Here is a 21,511-nt window from a genome sequence, read left to right on the forward strand (position 1 = left end):
GGAACCATTGGAGGGACTGCTGGATGTATTCATGGAATACATGAAACCACATTGGGACTTGTGCTTCACTGTAACCGCTTATATTTCATACCAGTTAGTATTACTTGTAACTCCCCAAGTTATAATGTCTAATTCAGTTGCTAGATTGTCATCCATTTTCTACTTGCAGAGGAAGTCAAGTGGATTTTGTGACAGCCAAGTTCTAAATACGTTGAGACCCCAATCAAACATTCATTCATTCACCAGCTGCTCCATACCAGCTCCATCAACTCTCTGGCCCCGGAGCCTGGAGAAAAAGCCAGCTTTTTACTAGTTTCTTGAAATCCAGCAGGGTTGGGATCATCTGCATCTCCATTCAGAGGTTGTTCTCTAGGGCTGGTTTCCAAAATCCTAGTAGGTGATTTTGTCTTTGAACAGGGTCAGGGTTAGATGGGGTGAATGGATGAGACAGGATTCGGGCTTCAGTGACAGCTCTTTATTAGAAAACTATTTACAAATCCAGCACTAGCCCTTTTATAGGGAGGTGTCAGACGGTTCAGCCAATTGGCTTTGAGTATTCTCCAAACGGAATGGAGGACCTTGGTGGAGCCTATTGCTCTAGACTCGATATATAACAGTCACCAGATAGTGATCCATAGATGCAGTTGGTAATGAGAAGAATGGATCCAATGGAACAATGACCTCTTAATAGTGCTTGATTGTATCCACTTCTAGTTTTCCAGCACTACTTCTAGAGGCATTCTCAGTTGAAGAAGGCAGGGACTATCTCTTGGCCTTAATCCTAAAGTATTGGAAAGTCCTTCTCATATGTTTTCCTTAATGGCCTTTTATTTCCTCAAAAACACTTGGAATGTCTAGTGAGATGAGGAAATTAAGGGAATTTTTAAAGGTCCTGTCCAATGAGAACAAAGTACAGTTCATAGAATTGTTTAGAGGAAGCTGGGACAATTTTTCTCTGTAATTCCCAGAGCAGCATATCACTGACTTCGTAAGATAAATTTCATTGTAGATAAATTCTGTCCATATCAGATTTTATATTTTGGCTGAAAACCAACAGTCAAATACAGAGAATTAAATGGCTATTAAAAAGATCAGAATAAAGCTGTATAAATGAAATGTTATAACATTTAAAAGCTAATGCATATTTCTAGTTTACTCCCTGTAGTGCAGGGATGGGTGTCAACCTCGGTTTAATTGAGGGCCACATCAGGGTTGTGTTTGATCTTGCAGAGGCCATGCCTTGGGTGGACAGATGGTCCTTGATTTACAATCACAATTGAACCTAAATCATCCTAAAGGTGCTTTTTCAGGAAGCAATTGGACTTCCTTGTTTTTTCTTGGAAGACTAATAATAATTGAGTGTCAAATTCTGGTTGCTAAGCAAGACAGTCGTTAAGTTGGTTTTACCCTACTTCATTGCTACAATTGCTTTATTGCCACAATTGCTAAGTAAATCACTACAATAGTTAAGTTAGTAACACGCCAATGAATTGTTAAGTGAATCTGGTTTCTTCATTGACTTTGCTTGTTAAAAAGTTGCAAAGGGGAATCACATGATCCTGGGATGGTGCAACAGTCATGAGTACATGCCAGTTGCCAAGTATCAGAATTTTGATCTTGGAGATGCTTCAATGGTCATGTGAAAAGTGGTCATAAGTAACTTTTTTCAGTTATAACTTCAAACATTCACTAAAGGAATGGTTGTAAGTTGAGAACTACCTGTACTGGCACATAAAAGTTAATCTGGTATTCCCCATTAGATTTTCTCCAGATATGTTGAGATTGTAATTCTCACTATTCCAAACCAGCCCAGTTACAGGTAGTCCTCGATTTATGTTGCTAATTGAAACATTTGTTAAGTGAATCTTGCCCCTTTTTACGAACTTTCTTGCCACAGTTGTTAAGTGAATCATTGTAGTTGTAAACTTGTTAAATTGAATCTTGGTTTCCCATTGACTTTGCTTGTCAGAAGGTCACAAAAGCTGATCACATGACATTACAATAGTCATAAATATGAGTCAATTGCCCAGCATCCAAATTTTGATCAGGGGGGATGCTGCAAGTGTGGAAAAGGTCATAAATCACTCTTTTCAAGGCCATTGTAACTTTGAGCGGCCACTAAATGAATTGTTGTAAGACGAGGACTGCCTGTGTTCAAGGCTAACCATCTTGGGGGAAGAGATGTCATGGAGAATGAGGAACATCTGTTGCTCCTAGCAGGCATGGCATGGCCTCCTCCTCCTGCTCCTAGAGACCATCGAGATCAGCTATCCTGTGAGGAAAGGCAACAGGAGAAATGTGGAGGAGGCTTCATCTCGGTCTCACTGATAGCTGATTTCAACCATAACTGGCCATCATAGAAACCCTGACTCAATAATGCCTTTTTTGGGTGGTTTGACTTAGTCCTAAAGGATCACTATCACTAAGTTTGGATTCAGTATGTGTAATAAAATAGAATATAGAATAACAGAGTTGGAAGGGACCTTGGAGGTCTTCTAGTCCAACCCCCTGCTTAGGCAGGAAGCCCTACACCACTTCAGACAAATGGTTATCCAACATCTTCTTAAAAACTTTCAGTGTTGGAGCATTCACAACTTCTGGAGGCAAGTTGTTCTACTGATTAATTGTTCTAACTGTCAGGAAATAACAGTTATTCCTCAATTTTGATAGGCCTATAACTGAAGCATCTCTATTATCTTTCTTCCTTTATCTGAAATTATTTCCTTATAAGGTGCTGTATCTTCAGATGAAAGCATGTTTGGGTAGTTATATAAATATTTTAAATAAAGTTAATGTCATCATCTTCTACCTTCCTGAGAAGCAATTACTCACTGTCCTTTAGAATGCTGGGGATTTTTTCCCCTCCATCCTACACATTACTCCACAGATTGTACAAGTCCTTACTACGGCATTTCCCTTCTCCCCTCCAATTCTCTCAAGGGCTTTCCTTGTCTCTTTTCTACCCTTCCTTCCCATACATTTCTGGCTTTTTTTCAATTGTGTTTTCTTGAGAAGGGAATAGCTGAATCACCTCCTCTCTCCACTCGCTGTGGCTGTTTAGGACTACCGTATTTTTCAGACTATAAGATGCACCAGTGTATAAGACGTATCAAGATTTCAAAGTGGTAGGTAAGTAAGAACAAAAAGTGTTTGTCCGCCCCGGCCCCCAGGAGCACTCCGCAGGCTTCAGCAGGGCTGGGAGAAGGCAAAAAATTTTCCCTTCCCCCAGCCCTGCTGAAGCGTGCGGAGTGCTTCTGGGGGGGGGGAGGCAAAAGACCCCCATTTTTGCAAAAAACAGGTGGTCCTTCTTTATCAACCACAATTGGGACTGGCAATTCAGTCACTAAACAAAACAGTTCTAAGTAATTGTGGTTGGATTTACAGTTTTACTTCAGCTTTCCTTTGTTTTTATAGACCTGCAAAGTTGTAAATGAGAGGACTGGCCACAAAGTTACTTTTCATCATTGTTATAATTGTGAATAGTTGGAAAATGAGGCAGTCACTAAATGAGGACCATCTGTACCATTTTAAAGTAGGCTACCCCATTGCCAACTTATTTTCTGTACCTCTTGCCAGCCTCTCAAGTAGATCAAACAGGTAGCATGATGAACTAAATCTACCCTCTTGCAAAGTAACAGAAACTTGCAAGTCTGAAAGTGCAAATATCCGACAGTCTCTTTTTATCTTCTGATTAATTAGAGTGGATCCTTTCTAAGTTTCTTTCTCCGCCTGTTATTCACTTGTGGCCTCCTTCCCCTTTTATTTCATCATTCCCTACGCAGCATCTCTCTCTCCCATGCTTTTCAATATATCTCTGCTTTGATTCCTTGCCACATCTGCCCTAATTTTGTGTGAAAAGAGCAGGGTGAGCAAAGTGATTGGTTAATTCTTCAAGCTATGCTGCCCTCCCTTTTTGCAGACTACCAGCCAGTGAGAAAGACACCTGCCAATCAGGATAGGTTCATCTTTAGATTCCTTCTATGTCATTCTCCTTCTCTGTCCTTCACTCCATTCTAATTCAAAAAAAGTTAAAAAGAAAAAAAAACAATTGGAAACAAACACACTATTACTTTGGAATTCTCTATTATTTTCCCATTATTTTTTTAAAATAGAGGCAACAAATGCCAGTTTCCAGATTCCTCTGTGTTTTTGTGTATGAGGCAATAGAACGGATTTGTCCTTCCATCTATTCTATTATAACCCCATTTCTCAATTTTAAGATTTGGCACATTTCTTACAGGCGTTGTCCAGTGATTGTGTGTGTGTGTGTGTGTGTGTGTGCGCGCGTGTGTGGGTGGTGGTGTAAACATTTGATTAGACAGCTTCAAGTGCCCAACAGGCACCAGGTAGATCATGGGTGTACTTGACTGGGCTTCTATCACCCTCTCCCCATAAACATCACAAAAGGCTGTTGCTGTGAAAAAAGGAAAATCACTTTAACTCACCTCTGGAAACCCAAGACTATCTTACTCATAGAATAGCACACAGATGAAAGCACACTGCAGGGCGGGGAGGAGGGGGGAAATGCCATCAGCATTTCTATTATCATCAGATGCAAGCTAGGAAATTCCCAATGATGGTCAAAACAAGTGGGAATAGTGCTTTTTGCTAAAAATGAAAGCAAATTCCGCTTCCTAGGAGAAGAAAAAACTGATTGTTTTTGCTGCTTTTTTTTTTAAACAACCAGCTGACTGCAAAGGAAGCAGAATCGTTGCATTCTGGTGTTATTTAGATACTTAGCTCAAGCCAGTGCAGAGGGAAGTCTGCTTGAGAGAAACCAAGGGAAATCATCTGACACGCTCCGGAGGTGAGTACAATCCTGATAAACAACAGTAGTATCTCTCCAGAGTACTAGAACAAGTTTCTCTAATGTGTTAAATCCTTTGCACTCAAAATGAAGAGAATTCAGAAGAGGTTGAGTGCATGATGGAAAAACTCTCAACCATGGCATAGGCAATGTCTTTGTGGCTTCCATCCACCAGGAGGCATTTTTAGCCATGGGCTCAACTGCATGTGGTTCCCAACCACAACCTTGTTGTGTTTGCAGGCAGCTCTCTCAGTACAATCTTTCCATTTGCAAATCCAGGTTTTCTATGGGGCTTAATCCATCCTGGTTAGGGAAAACCTCTGTTCAGGGGCCCCCAGGAGGACGGGAAGCATGGCTAATATTTATCCCGTGTTTCTTTTGGACCAGGCTAAGTCTTGTCTTCTTTCAGGTGTGTTTTAGTTTTGTTTTGTTTTTTCATTTTATTTTAAGGGTTTGTTATTTTACATTGAGACAGAGAAATGGATGACAGAGGGGAAGAGAGAGAGAGGAAGGGAGGGGGAGAGAGAATATAATAAAAATTAGGTTTATGTATATTGCTTCCATAATTTTTATTTTGTATAATTATTTTCAATCACCTATGTTACACCTAGAGAACTCCAGGTATTGGGTGGATTGTAACAGGTAACAGGGAATATTAGAGTCATGAAAGGCTTCCCAAGCCTGTCACTCCCCATATGTGTTGGAGGTTGAATTTGACAGAATTCCCAGATGCTAAATTTTAGTCAATGTTTTAAAAACATCCTCAGAAGAATGTGACAAAAGAGCAGAGATTTTGAAATCCTCTGGGGCAGAGTTTCTCAACCTTGGCAACTTGAAGATGTCTGGACTTCAACTCCCAGAATTCCCCAGCCAGCATTTGGGAGTTGAAGTCCAGACATCTTCAAATTGCCAAGGTTGAGAAACTCTGCTCTAGGGGAATGGCATTTCATTTTCCTTTAGCTTTGCTGTTTGGCATAATTTAAAGAGAAAAATATATTTAAATCTCTGTGCATATTCAGAGGAGGGTCATATTTCAGGTAACTTGTTAGCGCAATCTTCAAAAGCAAGTTTCTAGTCCAGATACAAAAGATATAGGTGTCTCCAAGGATTTGGGGGTAGGTAAAACAGTCATGGGGGTTCACAGGAGTGGGCGGGGGGGCATGACTGCAGTTTGCTATAGTCACCACTGGAACCCTTGCACCAATCCAGGTGTCAACAAGTCAGTAGAAGCTGAAAGAGCAACTGATAATCACATGATTTCATCTCCATATGCTTTGAAAAATATTGCAGATTTGGGGGCCCAGGCAGGCCTAACATTTATCAAAACCAGAACGCAGGGATTCTCTGGAAAAGGAAAACATTCAATAGAAAACATCTGGTTTTGCTTTAGGAATACTGTGCACAGGAGAAGACTAAGTAAGACTAAGTGGCTATCGGGTCAGACCCCGTTCCCTAATGACATCTAAGCCGAGGAAAGCGGGTGCAAAAAAGAGGCAGGCATCTCAATTACAGCCAAAGGATGCTGGCCAGCTGCCTTCTCCCCTCCCTCGGCGTCCCTTGTCTCTTTCCAAGCCTCTTCTGGGAAGCTCTGTGTAGATGCGATTGTTAGGCTCCTGCCACTGTTTCCATTCTGCATTTCACCTCTGTTGGCTTTGAGCGTTTTTTTTTTGTTCTCACAATAAAGGTAAAGGTAAAGGGGAGTTCCCATTTATGCCTCAATCCTGTTCCATCCTGCTCTTCCCTCTAACTGTGACCAGCTCCTTGAGTCATTAGAAATTTTATCTCTCTCTCTCTCTCTCTCTCTCTCTCTCTCTCTCTCTCTCTCTCTCTCTCTCTCTCTCTCTCTCTCTCTCTCTCTCTCTCTCTCTCTCTCTCTCTCTTTATCTCTCTCTCTCTCTATCTCTATCTATCTATCTATCTATCATCTATCTATCTATCTATCCATCTATCTATCTATCTATCTATCTATCTATCTATCTATCTATCTATCTATCTATCATCTATCTATCTATCTATCTATTTGGGGGTTGACCATATCGTCTGAATCATCACACAGTCGACAGCTGTTCTCAGGTCTGCTTTCTGTCATCCCAGAGGGCAGGATATAGGATGAGGGATTTGAAGTATAGGCAGGCAAGCTCTGGTAGGAAGTGAGGGTGAAAAAAGTCTTATTATAAGATGGTGGAACCAATCCAAAGGCTTGCCTTCATTGGCTACAATCCTGCAATTGTGCAGGAGCAGACTGCTATCTACCTACAATAGTTTAATTTGGAGCAGGGGGTTAGGCTCAGTAACTTGATAACTAGCTCATTAATGTTATGATTCTGCCTCACATTGCCAATTTATAGAGCAATTCTCTCTCACATGGAGAGATCAGAAGCAGAGGAAATTATGAGCCTGCATGACACACAAAATGGAGGGAGGGAAGGAGGGTGGCAGACCATGCCAATTCCCCCCCCCAGGTTTTAAAAAGTGTTTATTTTGCAAATCCTCTCCCCCTGAAGCTATCTATCTATCTATCTATCTATCTATCTATCTATCTATCTATCTATCTATCTATCTATCTATCTATCTATCTATCTATCTATCTATCCATCCATCCATCCATCCATCCATCCATCCATCCATCCATCTATCTCAGCAAAGCCCATGGTTTTTCTTCTCTGTGCCTGAGATTGGGATTTCTTTTGTAGAATTGGATTTCACAATTCTTTGAGGATGAGATCAGTCCTGTGACCTTTGGAGTGCCTTTGCATAGAACATGGGATTTAATTTAATAGGACATGGGATTTAATTTAAAAATGCACTTCTATTCTTGGGGGAAAATAAGACTTTTTGTCATAAATTTTCCTTCTTACCTTACCAATTGGATTGGTATATACTTATTGATGCCTCTTTCCAAGGACCATGCATGAGTAGAACTATTGTATTTGGATAGGCCCTTGGTCTGATCCAGCCTGCCTCTTTTTGTTTTGGCCAAACAGGTAGCCTCAGCTTATGACCATTCATATAACAGCAATTCAAAGTTATGATGATGCTGGAAAAAGTGATTTGTGACAGGTCCTTGCATCAATAACATGGTTGAAATTTGGGGGCTTGGCAACTGGCATGTATTTACAATGGTTGTAGTGTCCCAGGCTCATGTGATCAACATCTGCAACCTTCTCAGGGAACTTCTGATAATTTTCTGACAAAAATAAACCGGGAAGCTGAATTTATTTAACTATTTTGTGATTTGCTGAACAACCACAGCAAAACTGATCATAAAATTGGGCACGACTGACTTACCCGTATTGCTTAATGCAGACGTTCCAGTCTCAAATGTGGTTGTAAGTTGAGGACTATCCAAAGTAGGTTGGATGTCCAAAGTAATGTCAAATACCCTCTCTGCACTAGAGAGTAGTTATTTTTTCCCCAATTAGATTTATTGAAATCTTTATCCATGCATCTTCAAGGCAGTTTCCAAAAGAAATATGTAGAAGCATACTGTCAAATAAAAACATGAAGTAAGACTACAAAGCACCACCTAGTACTAAAACAATGCATGAATAGCAATAGCAATAGCAGTAGACTTATATACCGCTTCATAGGCCTTTCAGGCCTCTCTAAGCGGTTTACAGAGAGTCAGCATATTGCCCCCAACAATCTGGGTCCTCATTTTACCCACCTCGGAAGGATGGAAGGCTGAGTCAACCCTGAGCCGGTGAGATTTGAACCGCTGACCTGCTGATCTAGCAGTAGCCTGCAGTGCTGCATTTAACCACTGCGCCACCTTGGCTCTGAAAATAGCATGCAAGAGGTAAGTTATCAGGTTAAATGCAACTGTCAATCCATTTGAGCAGGAAATGTGAAGTTCTATGGAAGAACTTTAAACTTGGACACCAGCCCAGCAAAGTTTCTACTGAATTATAAAATTAGCTCTCTCAATTTGCAACATTGCTGCAGCCCTAGCCATGAGACAGACATGTCATTACTGATGGGCAGGAAGATGCAAATGCTAGCTCATTTCTTCTGGTGAAACGGGAGTTGGAAGCAGCCAAATGTCTTGGGATCTGCCTGTCTACCCATTAAATTTCAAGGCCAGGGGACACATGGCGAATGTATCTGAGTATGGTCTCAATTGACAAGCATGTGGTTTTTTAAAAGATGCTAAAGAGCCATTTCTCTGTGGCAAAGGAAAAATATATCTTCCTATTTGCATATCAATTGTGTGTTGTTTTTTACGTCCTCTGTGAATTGGCTTTTATTGACAGAAACATTGCAAAGCATGCTTGACTCAACCTGCTGAAGTAGTACAGTATTAATGATGCCACTCTTTTTTAAAGATATTTCTGGAAAAATGGACAATTTCCTACCAGTTCTGCAGTTTGCCATCCAGCTTCCTTTGACAGCAGGTAAGAGTTTTCTATTGAATATTTTCCGATAATATTCTCAGAATTGTCCACCAAATTTAGAACTTTATGTACTTTATGTAGATTTATGCCAGAACTTTAAACTGTTCACTACTCCCTAAAAATTCAGGTCAGGAGAACTGTGGAGTGATGGGCTTTAAGCTCAAATGAATCAGTGCTTACAGTGCTTTTGATGTGGCCATGATCCTTTGGGTACAAGCACTGTTGTAGTTTAGTGGGAGATATTCAAAAGGACAAGTGTTGTTGTTTGTGTCTCCCTCTTTTCCATTCAACCAGCATAAAGGGTATTCCAAATATATCTGGAATACCAATGGAAGAGAATATTTGTAGCTCTGGTTTGAACTGTGGCATCCTTGATGCTGTGTGGGCTTGGTTGTTTTCTTGCAGAGGTTTCATTCATTCATCCAACTAGGTCAGCAGCCTTCAACCTTTTGGGCACCAGGGATTGGTTCTGTAAAGAGATATTTTTCCGCGGACCAGAACGGGTGTGGTTTTGTGTGCTACCTGCATCCCACAGATGGAGCTTCACTTCTTTGTGCGGCCTGGTTTCTGGCATGCCATGGCCCATTGCTGATTCATGAACCAAGGGTTGGGGACCCCTGAACTAGGTAATATAATCAGTGCTAGAAGGGAGTGGGATTCACTGTCTATTTGTATACAAGTGGCTTGACCCATCTGTGTTGGTGGGAGCAGTCTTGGTAATCCCTTGATTATTGCTGTTGTTTACTGTTTGATTGTTTGTCTGAGTTGTTAATTACTTGATTGAGGTATTGTTTACCTAGTTAGGTAATGAAACATATGCAATAAAAGCTCAAAGAGGCCCAAGGACCCCACATATCTGGAATAATCTGCAAAGGATTGGTTCCGGTTATGGATTCAAACCAGTGGTGGGATTCAAATAATTTAACAACTGGTTCTCCGCCCTAATGATTTCTTCCAACAAGTTCACCAAACTGCTCAGAAACTTAACAACTGGTTCTCCCAAAGTGGTGCAAACTGGCTGAATCCCACCGCTGATTCAAACTCAGGGTAAGCAGCCAGGAACCAGAGACATTCTGGGAAAGAAGCCACATCTAAGCAGGCTTGGGGGAAATCATCTGGAACCACCAACCTGATGCTTTGGCCAGCAGTGTGCCTAAAGGTGTCTCCTTCAAAAACCCTTCCTATGTCTCACCTGGACTTTTCATTTTGTAATTCACCACAAAGCCATGATAGCAGGCTTATGAGCTGGGAAGACCATCCTTGTGACATGCCTAAGACCTTCCCTATACAGTCTGAATGCCAAATACCAGCAAAAATGCTGCCCCACATCCCAATTTATGCTATTGAAGATTTCCATTTTTAGAATTATAGGATTTTTAAAAATCATCTTCTTGATATTCACAGACCCTTAAAATTAGCAAAACGTATTTTAGTAATCATAACGAGAAGAAGAAAATGGTACCAACTGCAATAGATAGAGGTAGGTAGGTAGGTAGGTAGGTAGGTAGGTAGGTAGGTGGGTGGGTGGGTGGGTGGGTGGGTGCGTGGGTGGGTGGGTGGATGGATGGATGGATGATAGACATTTGGCCAAGTGTGATTGGACACACAAGGAATGTCTTGGGTGCACATGCTTTCAGTGTACATAAAAGAAAAGATATATTCATTACCAATCATTTTCAAATTTAAGCAGATTGCTTCCCATTTTGCATCAGTTCAAGTCAAAAAGAGAAAAAAAGAATTCAATTAGAAGTATTTTCCCATTTTCAAATCTTTTTCTCCTAGTAGTTCTATGTTTAGTAGACATTTTTCCTAACATTATCTGTACGCGGCTTTCATTGAGTTATAACTCTTTTTCACGCTATCAGTGAATGTACAGCTAGCAGGAAAAACAACCTGATTTGCATACCAGAAATGCAAATGATATTACTGAATAAGTCTACATTAAAATGAGGACCAAAGGAAATGACTATTTCTGAGATCATAGTTACTCATGTAGACAGCCTGCAATGATTAAGACGGCCCCATCAATCCCTTTCAATTAACTCAGCTTCTACATTATGGGAGCAGCAAGAAATCTGAGCACATGAATCCCTTAGAAAAAAAATGTCACAATAGTACAGGTAGTCCTTGACTTACAACTGTTCATTTAGTGAACATTCAAAGTTACAACAGCACTGCAAAAAAAGATTCATGACTGTTTTTCACAGTTACGACCTTTGCAGCATCCACATAATCATGGGATCCAAATTCAGATTGCTTTGGCAACTGGTTCATATTTATGACTGTTGCTGTGACCGTCATATGATCCCCTTTTGCAATCTCCCGACAAGCAAAGTCAGTGGAGAAGCCAGACTCACTTAACAACCGAGTTACTGACTTATCAACTTCAGTGATTCACTTAACAATTGTGACAAGAAAGGTCGTAAAATGGGGCAAAACTCTCTTAAGAAATGTCTCACTTAACAACATAAATTTTAGGCTCCATTGGACTATCTGTATAAACCAAAGGCATTTAATTGATTAGAGATCAATTGTATAAAGTATTTCTTTTGATTATATAAAGTATGTAAAAAGAGAGCAAACCAATTCCCTTCTAGCACTGGATGATTGTTACCTAATTTGATAATGAAACAACTACAAGAAAAAATTCAAGCTCAGTGAGCAGTAAAGACCTCACACTTCAGTTAGTATAAACCTTGGTGGTTGTGTTTCATTTATACTCTGTAAATGCACATATTTAGATCTTCAGCATATTTTGGTATTTGCAAAATATCGATAGAAGACAATATTTGTAGCTCAGGGTTAAACTGTGGGGTCTTTGGTGCTACAGCACTGATGATGTTACCTAGTTTGATAATGAAATATCTGCAAGAAAACAACCAAGATCAGAGAGCACCAAGGACCCCCACATGATTAGAGATGTGTTCTGACCCCCCGGCCTGTGAATAAACCAGAACACAGGCTTGGCTGTTTGCCACTGTTCAATTACTGAGACAACAAATCCTTTGGCTGAGGGCCCAGGCAACTCATGTTCAATGGAGTAGTTCTGCAGCAATCCAGATAGTTCAAATGAACAGACACGGCTAGAATACACAGATAGATTTCCTTAACTACTAATTCGAATGGTTATTTCCTGTAAATGTTCCCTCCCAACACCTCACCTATAATCTCTCTTGGGAGGGGCCAATCAACAGCCACCTGTGCTTAATCATCTTCTGTGAGTCTGCCTACGGAGTTGCTGCTTCTGTTTCTCAGCCCTTCTCAATCTAGCATCAGAGACAAACTGCCTTTGATCCTCCCCACTGCTCCATGCCTCAAGCACCTCCTAGTGGCCAACCAGCCTCTCCGGTCCCTGATCTGAGTCTGAACCCTGCCCAGGGTCCTCCACATCGTCCAGGGCAGACTCATATGGTTCCTCGCTATCCGAGTCCATCAGCAGCTCAACCGGATCCTGCTGGGCCACAACAGAGATGTATCTGCAGGTTCTTCGTTAACTGAGTCACAGCACACATACTCCTGCATAAAAATGTTAATTGCCCTGTGAATACTCAAGTATGTTTGCTTCTTTTATTTTTTTTCCAGCTTTATTCAGGGTGAGTGTTATTCAGCCTCATTACTCTGCAGAATATGGAAGCAACGTGACCATGGGATGTCGCTTTCCAACTGAAAATTCCTTGAATATGGCACAATTGAATATCTTCTGGCAGCAAAAACTGTCAGACGAAGTCAAGGAAGTTTACAAGCTCATAAATGGACATGAAGACCTGTCAGGGCAACACCAACATTTTCAAGGAAGAGTCACATTAATATATGAGGAATTGAAAAGGGGCTATTCTATGCTACATATCACCCATCTAAGAATCACAGATGCTGGATGTTACCATTGCGTTGTCAACTATCGTGAAGCTGATCACAAGTACATTGACTTGGAAATTGAAGGTTAGTAGCTATAGAATAAAGAGACGTGGTGGCTCAGTGGCTAAGACGCTGAGCTTGTTAATCAGAAAGGTTGGCAGTTCGGCGGTTCAAATCCCAAGCGCCACATAAATGGAGTGATATCTCGTTACTTGTCCCAGCTTCTACCTAGCAGTTTGAAAGCACGTAAAAATGTAAGTAGAAAAATAGGAAGCACCTTTGGTGGGAAGGTAACAGTATTCCATGTGCTTTTGGCTTTTAGTCATGCCAGCCACATGCGCTGACTCTTTGGCTTTGAAACGGAGATGAGCACTGGCCCCTAAAGTCAGGAATGATTAGCACATATGTGTGAGGGGAACCTTTACTTTTAGCCATGGAATGTCACAGGCAAAAATCTGAATGACATTCCATTATTTTAGAATATCCTTTTATATATTCAGCACTGAAGACTACCTGTGGGAGAAAAGATGCATTAGTCTATGATAGCCAAAAATCTGAAGACGTATGCCTTGATAAAAATTGTTAGCCTGCAAATTGCTATCCTGACTTCTTCTGATTTTTAAAGATATATTAATCCATTATGCAGATAGAATTGTGTAAAAGTACATTAAGGGCCCTCTTTGCTCTTTCTCTGTTAACTTCATACTACAGAGGCAAGATCTCAAGGAAGGGGATATTTTATACTTACAATAGCTGTCCTTTATTTTAGAAGATCAGGTGGAGAGCCTACACAACCAGCCTTGGAAGAAAGCTACCCAAGGAAGACAATCTGGTTATGTTCCAACAAAGTGACGCAGAAGGGAGTGGTAGGACCAGGGCCATCTCCACCTTCCTCACATCCAGTGGTGGGTTCCTACCAGTTCGGCCTGGTTGGGCCGAACCGGTAATGGCTTGGCAGCCTGGGTCACTGGATCTGGCAGCAACCCAGGCCTGCCACACCCCCCAAAAAATTTGCGCACACCAAACTGGCAGTAATGCCGGCAGCAACCCACCCCTGCTCACATTCTTGCAATCACAGAGTGATATGTCTCATTATTGCCATCATTTGTTTCATAACAAATAAACAGATCGACCTTCTTCATATCTTCTCAATTATCCCTATGAATATCCAAAGAAGAAATGAACTTCTACTTCCTGCCTCCTATTTTTATGGCTTCACAGAAATTTCCCTGGAAGGGAAGTTCTGAAATTAGCTCTCCCCACCCCCAATCTTGAAAAAGACATATATTTTATAATGGTAGCACTTGGCATTTGTTTCCTTTATATCAGAAGGGTGAAACATTAATGAATGCTTTTACCTTTAACATGCAGATTTTTTAAAATGCAGCTGGGAACTTGTGTGTGAATTCATAACTATCAAAATGTAGCTGGCAGCAAGAGAGATTTAAAATCTTTCTCCTTTTGTGTGGCCATGATAAAAATGGCTCCTTCTAAGCCAGTATTGGCAAACCTTTTCGGCATCAAGTGCCGAAACGGGAGGGCGCAGGCATGCTGGAAACCAGAAGAGTAGCCGCCTGGTGTGCATGTATGCACCAGGAAGATAATATTCTGGTTTCCAGTGCACCAGCTGGTCTTTGCATGCACATGAGCACCAGAAACTGGAAGACCAGATGGCCAATGCACATGCGCGTGCTGGAAATTGGAAGATCATCTTCCCAGCAAGCGCATGTGCACTGGTGGCTGCTCTTCCAGTTTCCAGCACTCCTGTGCAGGTAAAGACCAATTCGCCAGTGCACCAAAACCCGGAAGAGCAACGGGCGACAGCTTGTGTGCTCGTAGAGATGGCTCTGCATGCCACTTCTGGCACGTGTGCCATAGGTTCACCATCACGGTTCTAAGCCTTTGCTATTGGGAGGAAAACTGCTAATAATACCATTGTAGTTTTCTCCCCAGACATTTTTTAAAGACTTGCACAGTTAATGAAAAAGCACATTTAACAAAAGCAACACAAAATATATTTCCTTGTATAATGTTCTTGTCAATCACCTGTAAGGAAAATAAAAACTTCTTAAAAGCTTTATTTCTTTTTATGTAGCGCCTTACAAGAGGATAAACATCCAGGAAAGAAAAGAAGAAGAAGACCACATTTTAACTTGCCAGGCAGAAGGGTACCCTCTGGCTGACGTTTTTTGGTTTTATGAAAACAGAATCAATGACACGATATTTGCAAACACCACACATAAGCTGACAGACACAGGACTTTTCAACATAACCAGTGTCTTGAGAATCAAACCAACTGCTCCTGGAAATTACAGCTGCATATTCCAAAATAAGGAATGGAGGCAAACCTCAGCTCACAGAACAGTATTTCTAATAGGTAAAAAGAATAATGCATTGATTATATGGGAGTTTAATCCTGGCAGAAATGGAAAAGCTAGGGTTCCAACCATAAAAATGACAAAAGATAAAATGTGTTGTGTGAATAGATAGGGATGACTAGCCTGCAATATTGAAGATGCTCTAAGACAGAGGTCCCCAATCTTTGTGGCTTAGTGGCCTGGCTGGGGGTGGTGGAGAGGGAAACTAGTTGCAAGAGTGGTGGGCCGGCATATGCTTGTGTGCGCACATGCAGCCCTTATGCGAATGGTGGGCCAGCATGCAGCTTGTTATGGCCCATCAGTGGCCAGCAGAGCTGGCAGCAGATTCGTATAGTGAGGAGGTTGGAGAGGAACATGGGCCAGTCCTGGAGTCTGGGGAAGGCTCTGATGAGGGCTCTGAGGCAGAGAGGGGGCCAGAACCGTATGCCAGTTATCAGCTGTCTTCAGAGTCAGACATCAGTGAGGCAGACGAACAGCTGAAGCCTGTTCCTAGTGTGCACATGCGCAGAGTTGCCAGATGAAAGGAACAATTAAAGAACAGGGGTCGACTTGGGGGTAAGGCCAGAAGTGGATGATAAATGGCCCCTCCCAGAGGAAATAAAAGAGGAACGAAGGGGGAGTGGAATTTGCAGGAGACAATTAGTTTACTTAATTGGTTCGTGACTCTCCGAGACTTCTTGCCAGGTTTTGCAGATATCGGCCTGTCAGCTCTCCAAGCCAGATAAGGTCTGGGGTTGTAAAACCTCCCTTGAAAGACTTTGTTGGATGTGAATGAGCAGAATTGACAGTAAATTAATAAAAGAGGCTTTTGTCGGGACAAGGAGTTTGCTTCATGCTCTTGGGAAGCCTGGGTCAGAACACAGCTCAACTTACATGAGCAGTGAATTGGCGCACATGTGCATGAATGCCCATCAGCCTACCGCTCATGCAAGTTGAGCTGTGTGCAGGTGCTCTAAGCAGCCACTTATGGGGCCCAATTCCGAATAGGTCATGGTGCGGTAGTGGGCCGTGACGCAGGCCTTGCAGACCCCCTGCCCTAGAAACATGTAGATCAGTGGTTCTCAACCTGTGGGCCGGGACCCCTTTGGGGGTCGAATGACCCTTTCACAGGGGTTGCCTAAAACCATTGGAAAACACATATTTTCGATGGTCTTAGGAAGCGAGACACCAATTTTATGGTTGGGGGTCACCACAACATGTGGGAACTGTATTAAAGGGTCACGGCATTGGGAAGGTTGAGAACCACTGATGTAGATGATCACTAAGGAATCTAAATGTAGGGTAGTTGAAATAAACAGTCTAAGATGCAATGGCTTAAAATCTAGGAAGAATAATTGAGTGTGGCCGAGTCAGGAAGGAAACCAGTATAGGGAGGAATTTCTCTAATCCAATCTACCAATTACTTTGTCACCTTCTCTCAGAGCCACAGATTGGATTTGAGACATAATTGCAGCCTTAGGACTTTAGTGTAGGATTGATACATTTCAGATTCCAAAGAACTTGAATTTTTAAAAAAAAACATTCAAAATTTCAGTATTTGGGGCAACATCTAGAAAGACTCACAAGCTGCTTAAATCAAATAGAACACCAATTAAGTTTCTGTGATGTATCCATTATACATATCCTCCTATGAGCCTCGAGTCCACTTCTCCTCTTACTCTTGTCTTTTCTTATCTTTCACCTGAGCAATCATTACTACCGTAGATGATTACTAAAATCTTCTTTCCTCTTAACAATTATTACTAAACAATTACTAAAATCTTCTCTCAAGTCTGTATGTAATTCAGGATAGCCATCCAAATGTATGTCAGAAATTTTTTCTGCACATTTGCATGTCATTTTCAAGATGAATGTTTATTCAGGACTAAGAATGGCATGAAGTTTTCCATTTAAGGACAGATTATAAGCAAGGTAGAGTATGCAAGTTTGATGGCACCAGGTAAGGTAAGGCACCAGGTTAAAAAAAGGTCTAGTCTTGCCTGAGGCACAAAAGAAGCTGGGTGACTCTTTCTCTCTGCAAGCAGGTAGTAGCAAATCACTTCTGAAGTCTTGCCAAGGAAACCATAAACAGTTGTCAGGAGTCAACACTAACTTGAACGCACAGGAGAAAAAACCATCTGAAATAGAATCCCTGAATATGCAACCAAGATACTGCAAGGAATCTAACCTTCAAGAAGAAGGTTAGAAGTAAATGGTACATTATGAAAATTCAGGATCTTAAAGTCCAAACTCAGTGCAGGAAATATCAAGGCAATTACTACCTAGGCAATTGCAATCATTAGTTGCACAGCTGGAAGAGTGGAATGGACTCACCCCAAACTATAAGAACTAAAAGCACCCATAATTCTAACTTAAATCAGGGATCAGCAACCTGTGGCTTTGGAGCCACATGTGGCTTTTCCATCCCTGTGCTGTGGCTCCCTGTCACCGGTTGGCTCCACAATTGATAGGGCTTTCGGTTAGGACAGGTAGAGGAAAAAGGGCACCATTCTAGGAGGAGACTCTATGGTGGGGGAACTGGACTTCCACTCGGGTCCAGAATTTAACTGGGGTCTTCAGGTTTGGATCTTTGTGGCTCCTTGAGTGTTTAAGGTTGCCAACTCCTGACCTAAATTATGGGACCAAACACTTTCCAGTTAGGGGGATAAAATAATCTTATTGTTGAACATGAGAAAAGAAACCATGATGACCTAGGATGGATCTGTGTTCAGCTCTTTTGAAAAGAAGAAGTCTTCAACCTAAAAACAGAGCATGTAGTATTTTAGCATATGTGCTAATTAGAGACATAAAGGATTGTGCTATATCAAAGAAATCTTTGAAATATGGTTTGCCAATGTCTTTCACTTCAAGGGCTATACAAGTTGTCAATGCCTCAGACATTAACAGGCAGTGAAATTTTTTCCAACAATTGGTTCTCCGAACTGCTTAGAAAATTAACAACTGGTTCTCCCGAATAGGTGCAAACTGGCTGAATCCCACCACTGGTTATGGGCCCTGAGAGACTAATACTCAGGCAATTTATTGGTGCATTATTGCAAAAGTGAAATACTTTTTGGATACTGTCAATCCAATGAAATCAAAATAGCAGAATATTTTGCTGGCTTAGAGTTAGTTCTTCTAGGACAGCAATACAAGAATTATCTAAGGGACAATATCTCTGCTGGAACCTGACTTGTATTTACCTGCAAAATTAACTCCCATCTACCATTTTCAAACTGAATCTTAAATGCCAGTAATTCCATGTTCTAGTTTAATGCTTTTCAAACTTGATAACTTTAAAATGTATGAACTTCTCCTCCCAAATTTCCCCAGAGGCCAAACTTCCTGTTCCATCCATATTTACTTATTTTAGTTTTAACCAAAAATATCAACTAGAACGCTGGCAAAGAAAGTACCAGCCTCTAGCTTCATTCCCACCCACCCACCCACCCAAGATGTCCCTGTCAGGCCTGCAGCTGGTTCCTTTTGGGATCTTTGGCCTGCCACACTAATATTCTATTATACTATGCTGTTCATTAGTGGGTAATTGGAGGGAGAATAGTAAGGAGTAGAATGTGGTGTGTCAAAATAAAATTCCTTTCTAGAATCCAAGGTCATCCTTTGTCTCGACACCTTTGTACCTGACGGAAACTGGATGGGTGGAACTGCCAGCATGGCGGTGGAAGATTGGACCATGTGATGGATTTGTGGGTGTGGGGGCAAGATCATGAACATTCAACTGGGTGGGGAAACCCTAGGAAGCTCAGATTCGGGTTTCCCCAGATGTGTCAATGTGTCTCTCTTAATAAATTGGAACTTAGAGCAATACTTTGCCTTGGACTCTGATTTAATTTGGGATGTTATTTGGAATGCTGACAGTTTCCAAGACTTAAAAGAGGCCACATAGACATTCTTAAAAGTTGAAAATGGTAGATGGCTGGAGTGCAATGAGAAATGTGCCTACCAACTTCCTCCCAAATTAAAAAAAAAAGACAGTTGCATAGCCATGTTGTGAACAGGCAAGCCCTTATCATAACAATCATGTAAAGTAAGGATGTCAAACTCAAGGCCTGGGACCCGGATCCGGCCCAGGGAGTGCTTAGATTTGGCCCGCGAGGCCAACCTAGAAACAGCAATGGACCGGCCCACAGTGCCTTTTGCCAATGAAAATCGAGCCCTCCCAAGCTCCATTTTCACTGGCAGAAGGGGGCAGGAGGCCATCACAGTTGAAAATGGAGCTCTAGAGCCAGTTTTTACTGGCAAAGCACTTTGGCCCTGACACAATTGATGTCAAGCTGGCCACGCCCACCCTGGCCATGCCCACCACATCCCTGGGGTCAAATACAACCCTGATGCAGCCCTCAATGAAATCGAGTTTTATACCCTGTTGTAAAGGGTCACATTTCTGTGATATATAAAGCATCTTGGGGTAAAAAAAAAAATCCATTCTGCCATGGTAAGGATTCTGAAAAAAGATGCATATACCCAATTTTTTTAAACCTAACAATAGAGAATCAGATTTTGTCCAAAATCCCAACACGTTGTATTTTCTTATTTACAGATCAAAGAAATGAAAGAAATGCATCGGGCACTGGGAAAAATTCCATGATCTTGTTTATCCCAACAATTTTGTATAGTGCTATGATTTTATTTACTACCACTAAAGTCTAAGGGTGGGAAATTAATAAATTTGCACACCCAGAAAGGTAAGTGTCTATTTGTTTTCCAATTGAATTGGAAATTTAACTCCATTTGATATCTTAAGTATTTATTGCTTGGCAATTATATAGTACTAATGTATTTATGGGGAACCTTTAACACACATGGCTGTGTGAAAATGCGTGAGTTTAGCAGCTAAGCAAGAAATCCTGGTTACTATTCGAATGGGAAACTCGCATTGTGGCTGGAATGTACAGAAGATAGAGGGAAACTCTAGACAGGTGGCATGGCAATCCCAGTTCCATACTAATGCCAAGAAATGGGGTTTCCACAAAGTCACCAAAGATGAGCTTGATTTTTAATATACTAATTTTCTATTGACCGGGTTACATTTATTTATTTATATTCCCCCCCCCCATCTCTCCCTCCATCCACCCTGTGTGTGTGTGTGTGTGTGTGTGTGTGTGTGTAAAATCTCTTATTTACCCCATTATTTACCCCATTTACCCTCTATAATTTTGTCTATAATTTTTGTCTATAATTTTGACAAGGCTGTTTCTGATAAAAGCAAGTTTGGCCCCTTTACTCTAAGGATTGAAAATGTCTATGCAAATGTGTGATCAAGCAAGTGAAAAGCAAAAGTAATTTTTTGTTCTTCATCTGATTAAGCCTATATTGAAACAGAATTTTGGTTTATACTATTTCCTGTTGCTGAATGTGTCAAATCTGTATTGGAAATGAACTTAACTGCTTTGATTTGAGAAACCAAAGTTGGGAAATTTGAGAAGCTGGGTCTCCCCCCAATGATAATTTCTTAACTACGGTATGAAGTGCAGCTTGTAGCACTGATCCCAATTATTAGAAATCTTAATGTTGGGATGTCCATAGGAAAAGGTTGGCTAGCCACAACTCATTGTTTCTTATGTACCTCTTTTTGTCTCTCTGCTATTGGTTTTAGAAGAAGATCTGTAGCATCAAATCAAGGATAAAGTTTGATGACTGATGCAGATGGAGAATCCTGAGCAAATACAAGAAGCAGTTCTTTTTTGTTGTTTGATCCTCCATTGAGTCTCCTCTTAGAAACTTCCTTAAGGAAGTTGGACTGTAGAGGTAATTAATGCTGATCTCTCTGGTTTTCTTATGTTCATTGTTCATTCCAAATACTTGTGGAAAATGTGCAGGTTAGAGATTTGGGAATTACTTATTTTCAAGACTCCCTGCAGCTTCCAGATATAGCCTCATACAGAACAGGTGATATATAAGAAAACATTCTTCTTCTTGTTGCAACACAAACTCCAGCCCTTATGGACTTGTGTGTGATGTCATGATTTAATTAAGAAGATAGGGTGTATCCTCTAATACTGCAATGAACATTTCCTTATGTTGGCACCTTTATGGCTAGCTGCAGATGCCTCTAGTCTGACTTCACATTTTTGCTA

The 21,511-nt window shown here is 41.2% G+C and overlaps 1 protein-coding gene across 1 annotated transcript; it reads left to right on the top strand.

Moving 5' to 3' along the window:
- Positions 1–4,764: 4,764 nt before the first annotated feature.
- CD274 (CD274 molecule) lies at positions 4,765–20,096 on the top strand. The gene is made up of 5 exons (XM_087715120.1): positions 4,765–4,807; positions 9,133–9,201; positions 12,784–13,140; positions 15,152–15,433; positions 19,975–20,096. The coding sequence occupies exons 2-5, from the start codon at positions 9,147–9,149 to the stop codon at positions 20,082–20,084; spliced, it is 804 nt and encodes a 267-aa protein (XP_087571246.1). The 5' UTR covers positions 4,765–4,807; positions 9,133–9,146; the 3' UTR covers positions 20,085–20,096.
- The last annotated feature ends 1,415 nt before the right edge of the window (positions 20,097–21,511 follow it).

The sequence above is a fragment of the Thamnophis sirtalis genome, unplaced genomic scaffold, assembly GCF_051295495.1.
Source record: "Thamnophis sirtalis isolate CommonGarterSnake01/CBP01778 unplaced genomic scaffold, rThaSir2_p1.2 scaffold_5, whole genome shotgun sequence".
Lineage (NCBI taxonomy): Eukaryota > Metazoa > Chordata > Lepidosauria > Squamata > Natricidae > Thamnophis > Thamnophis sirtalis.

Coding starts and splice junctions, on each gene's coding strand:
- CD274 (XM_087715120.1), top strand. CDS start 9,147: ATGGACAATTTCCTACCAGTTCTGCAGTTTGCCATCCAGCTTCCTTTG. Junction 9,202..12,783: donor CCAGCTTCCTTTGACAGCAG/GTAAGAGTTTTC, acceptor TTTTTTTTCCAG/CTTTATTCAGGGTGAGTGTT. Junction 13,141..15,151: donor CATTGACTTGGAAATTGAAG/GTTAGTAGCTAT, acceptor CTTTTTATGTAG/CGCCTTACAAGAGGATAAAC.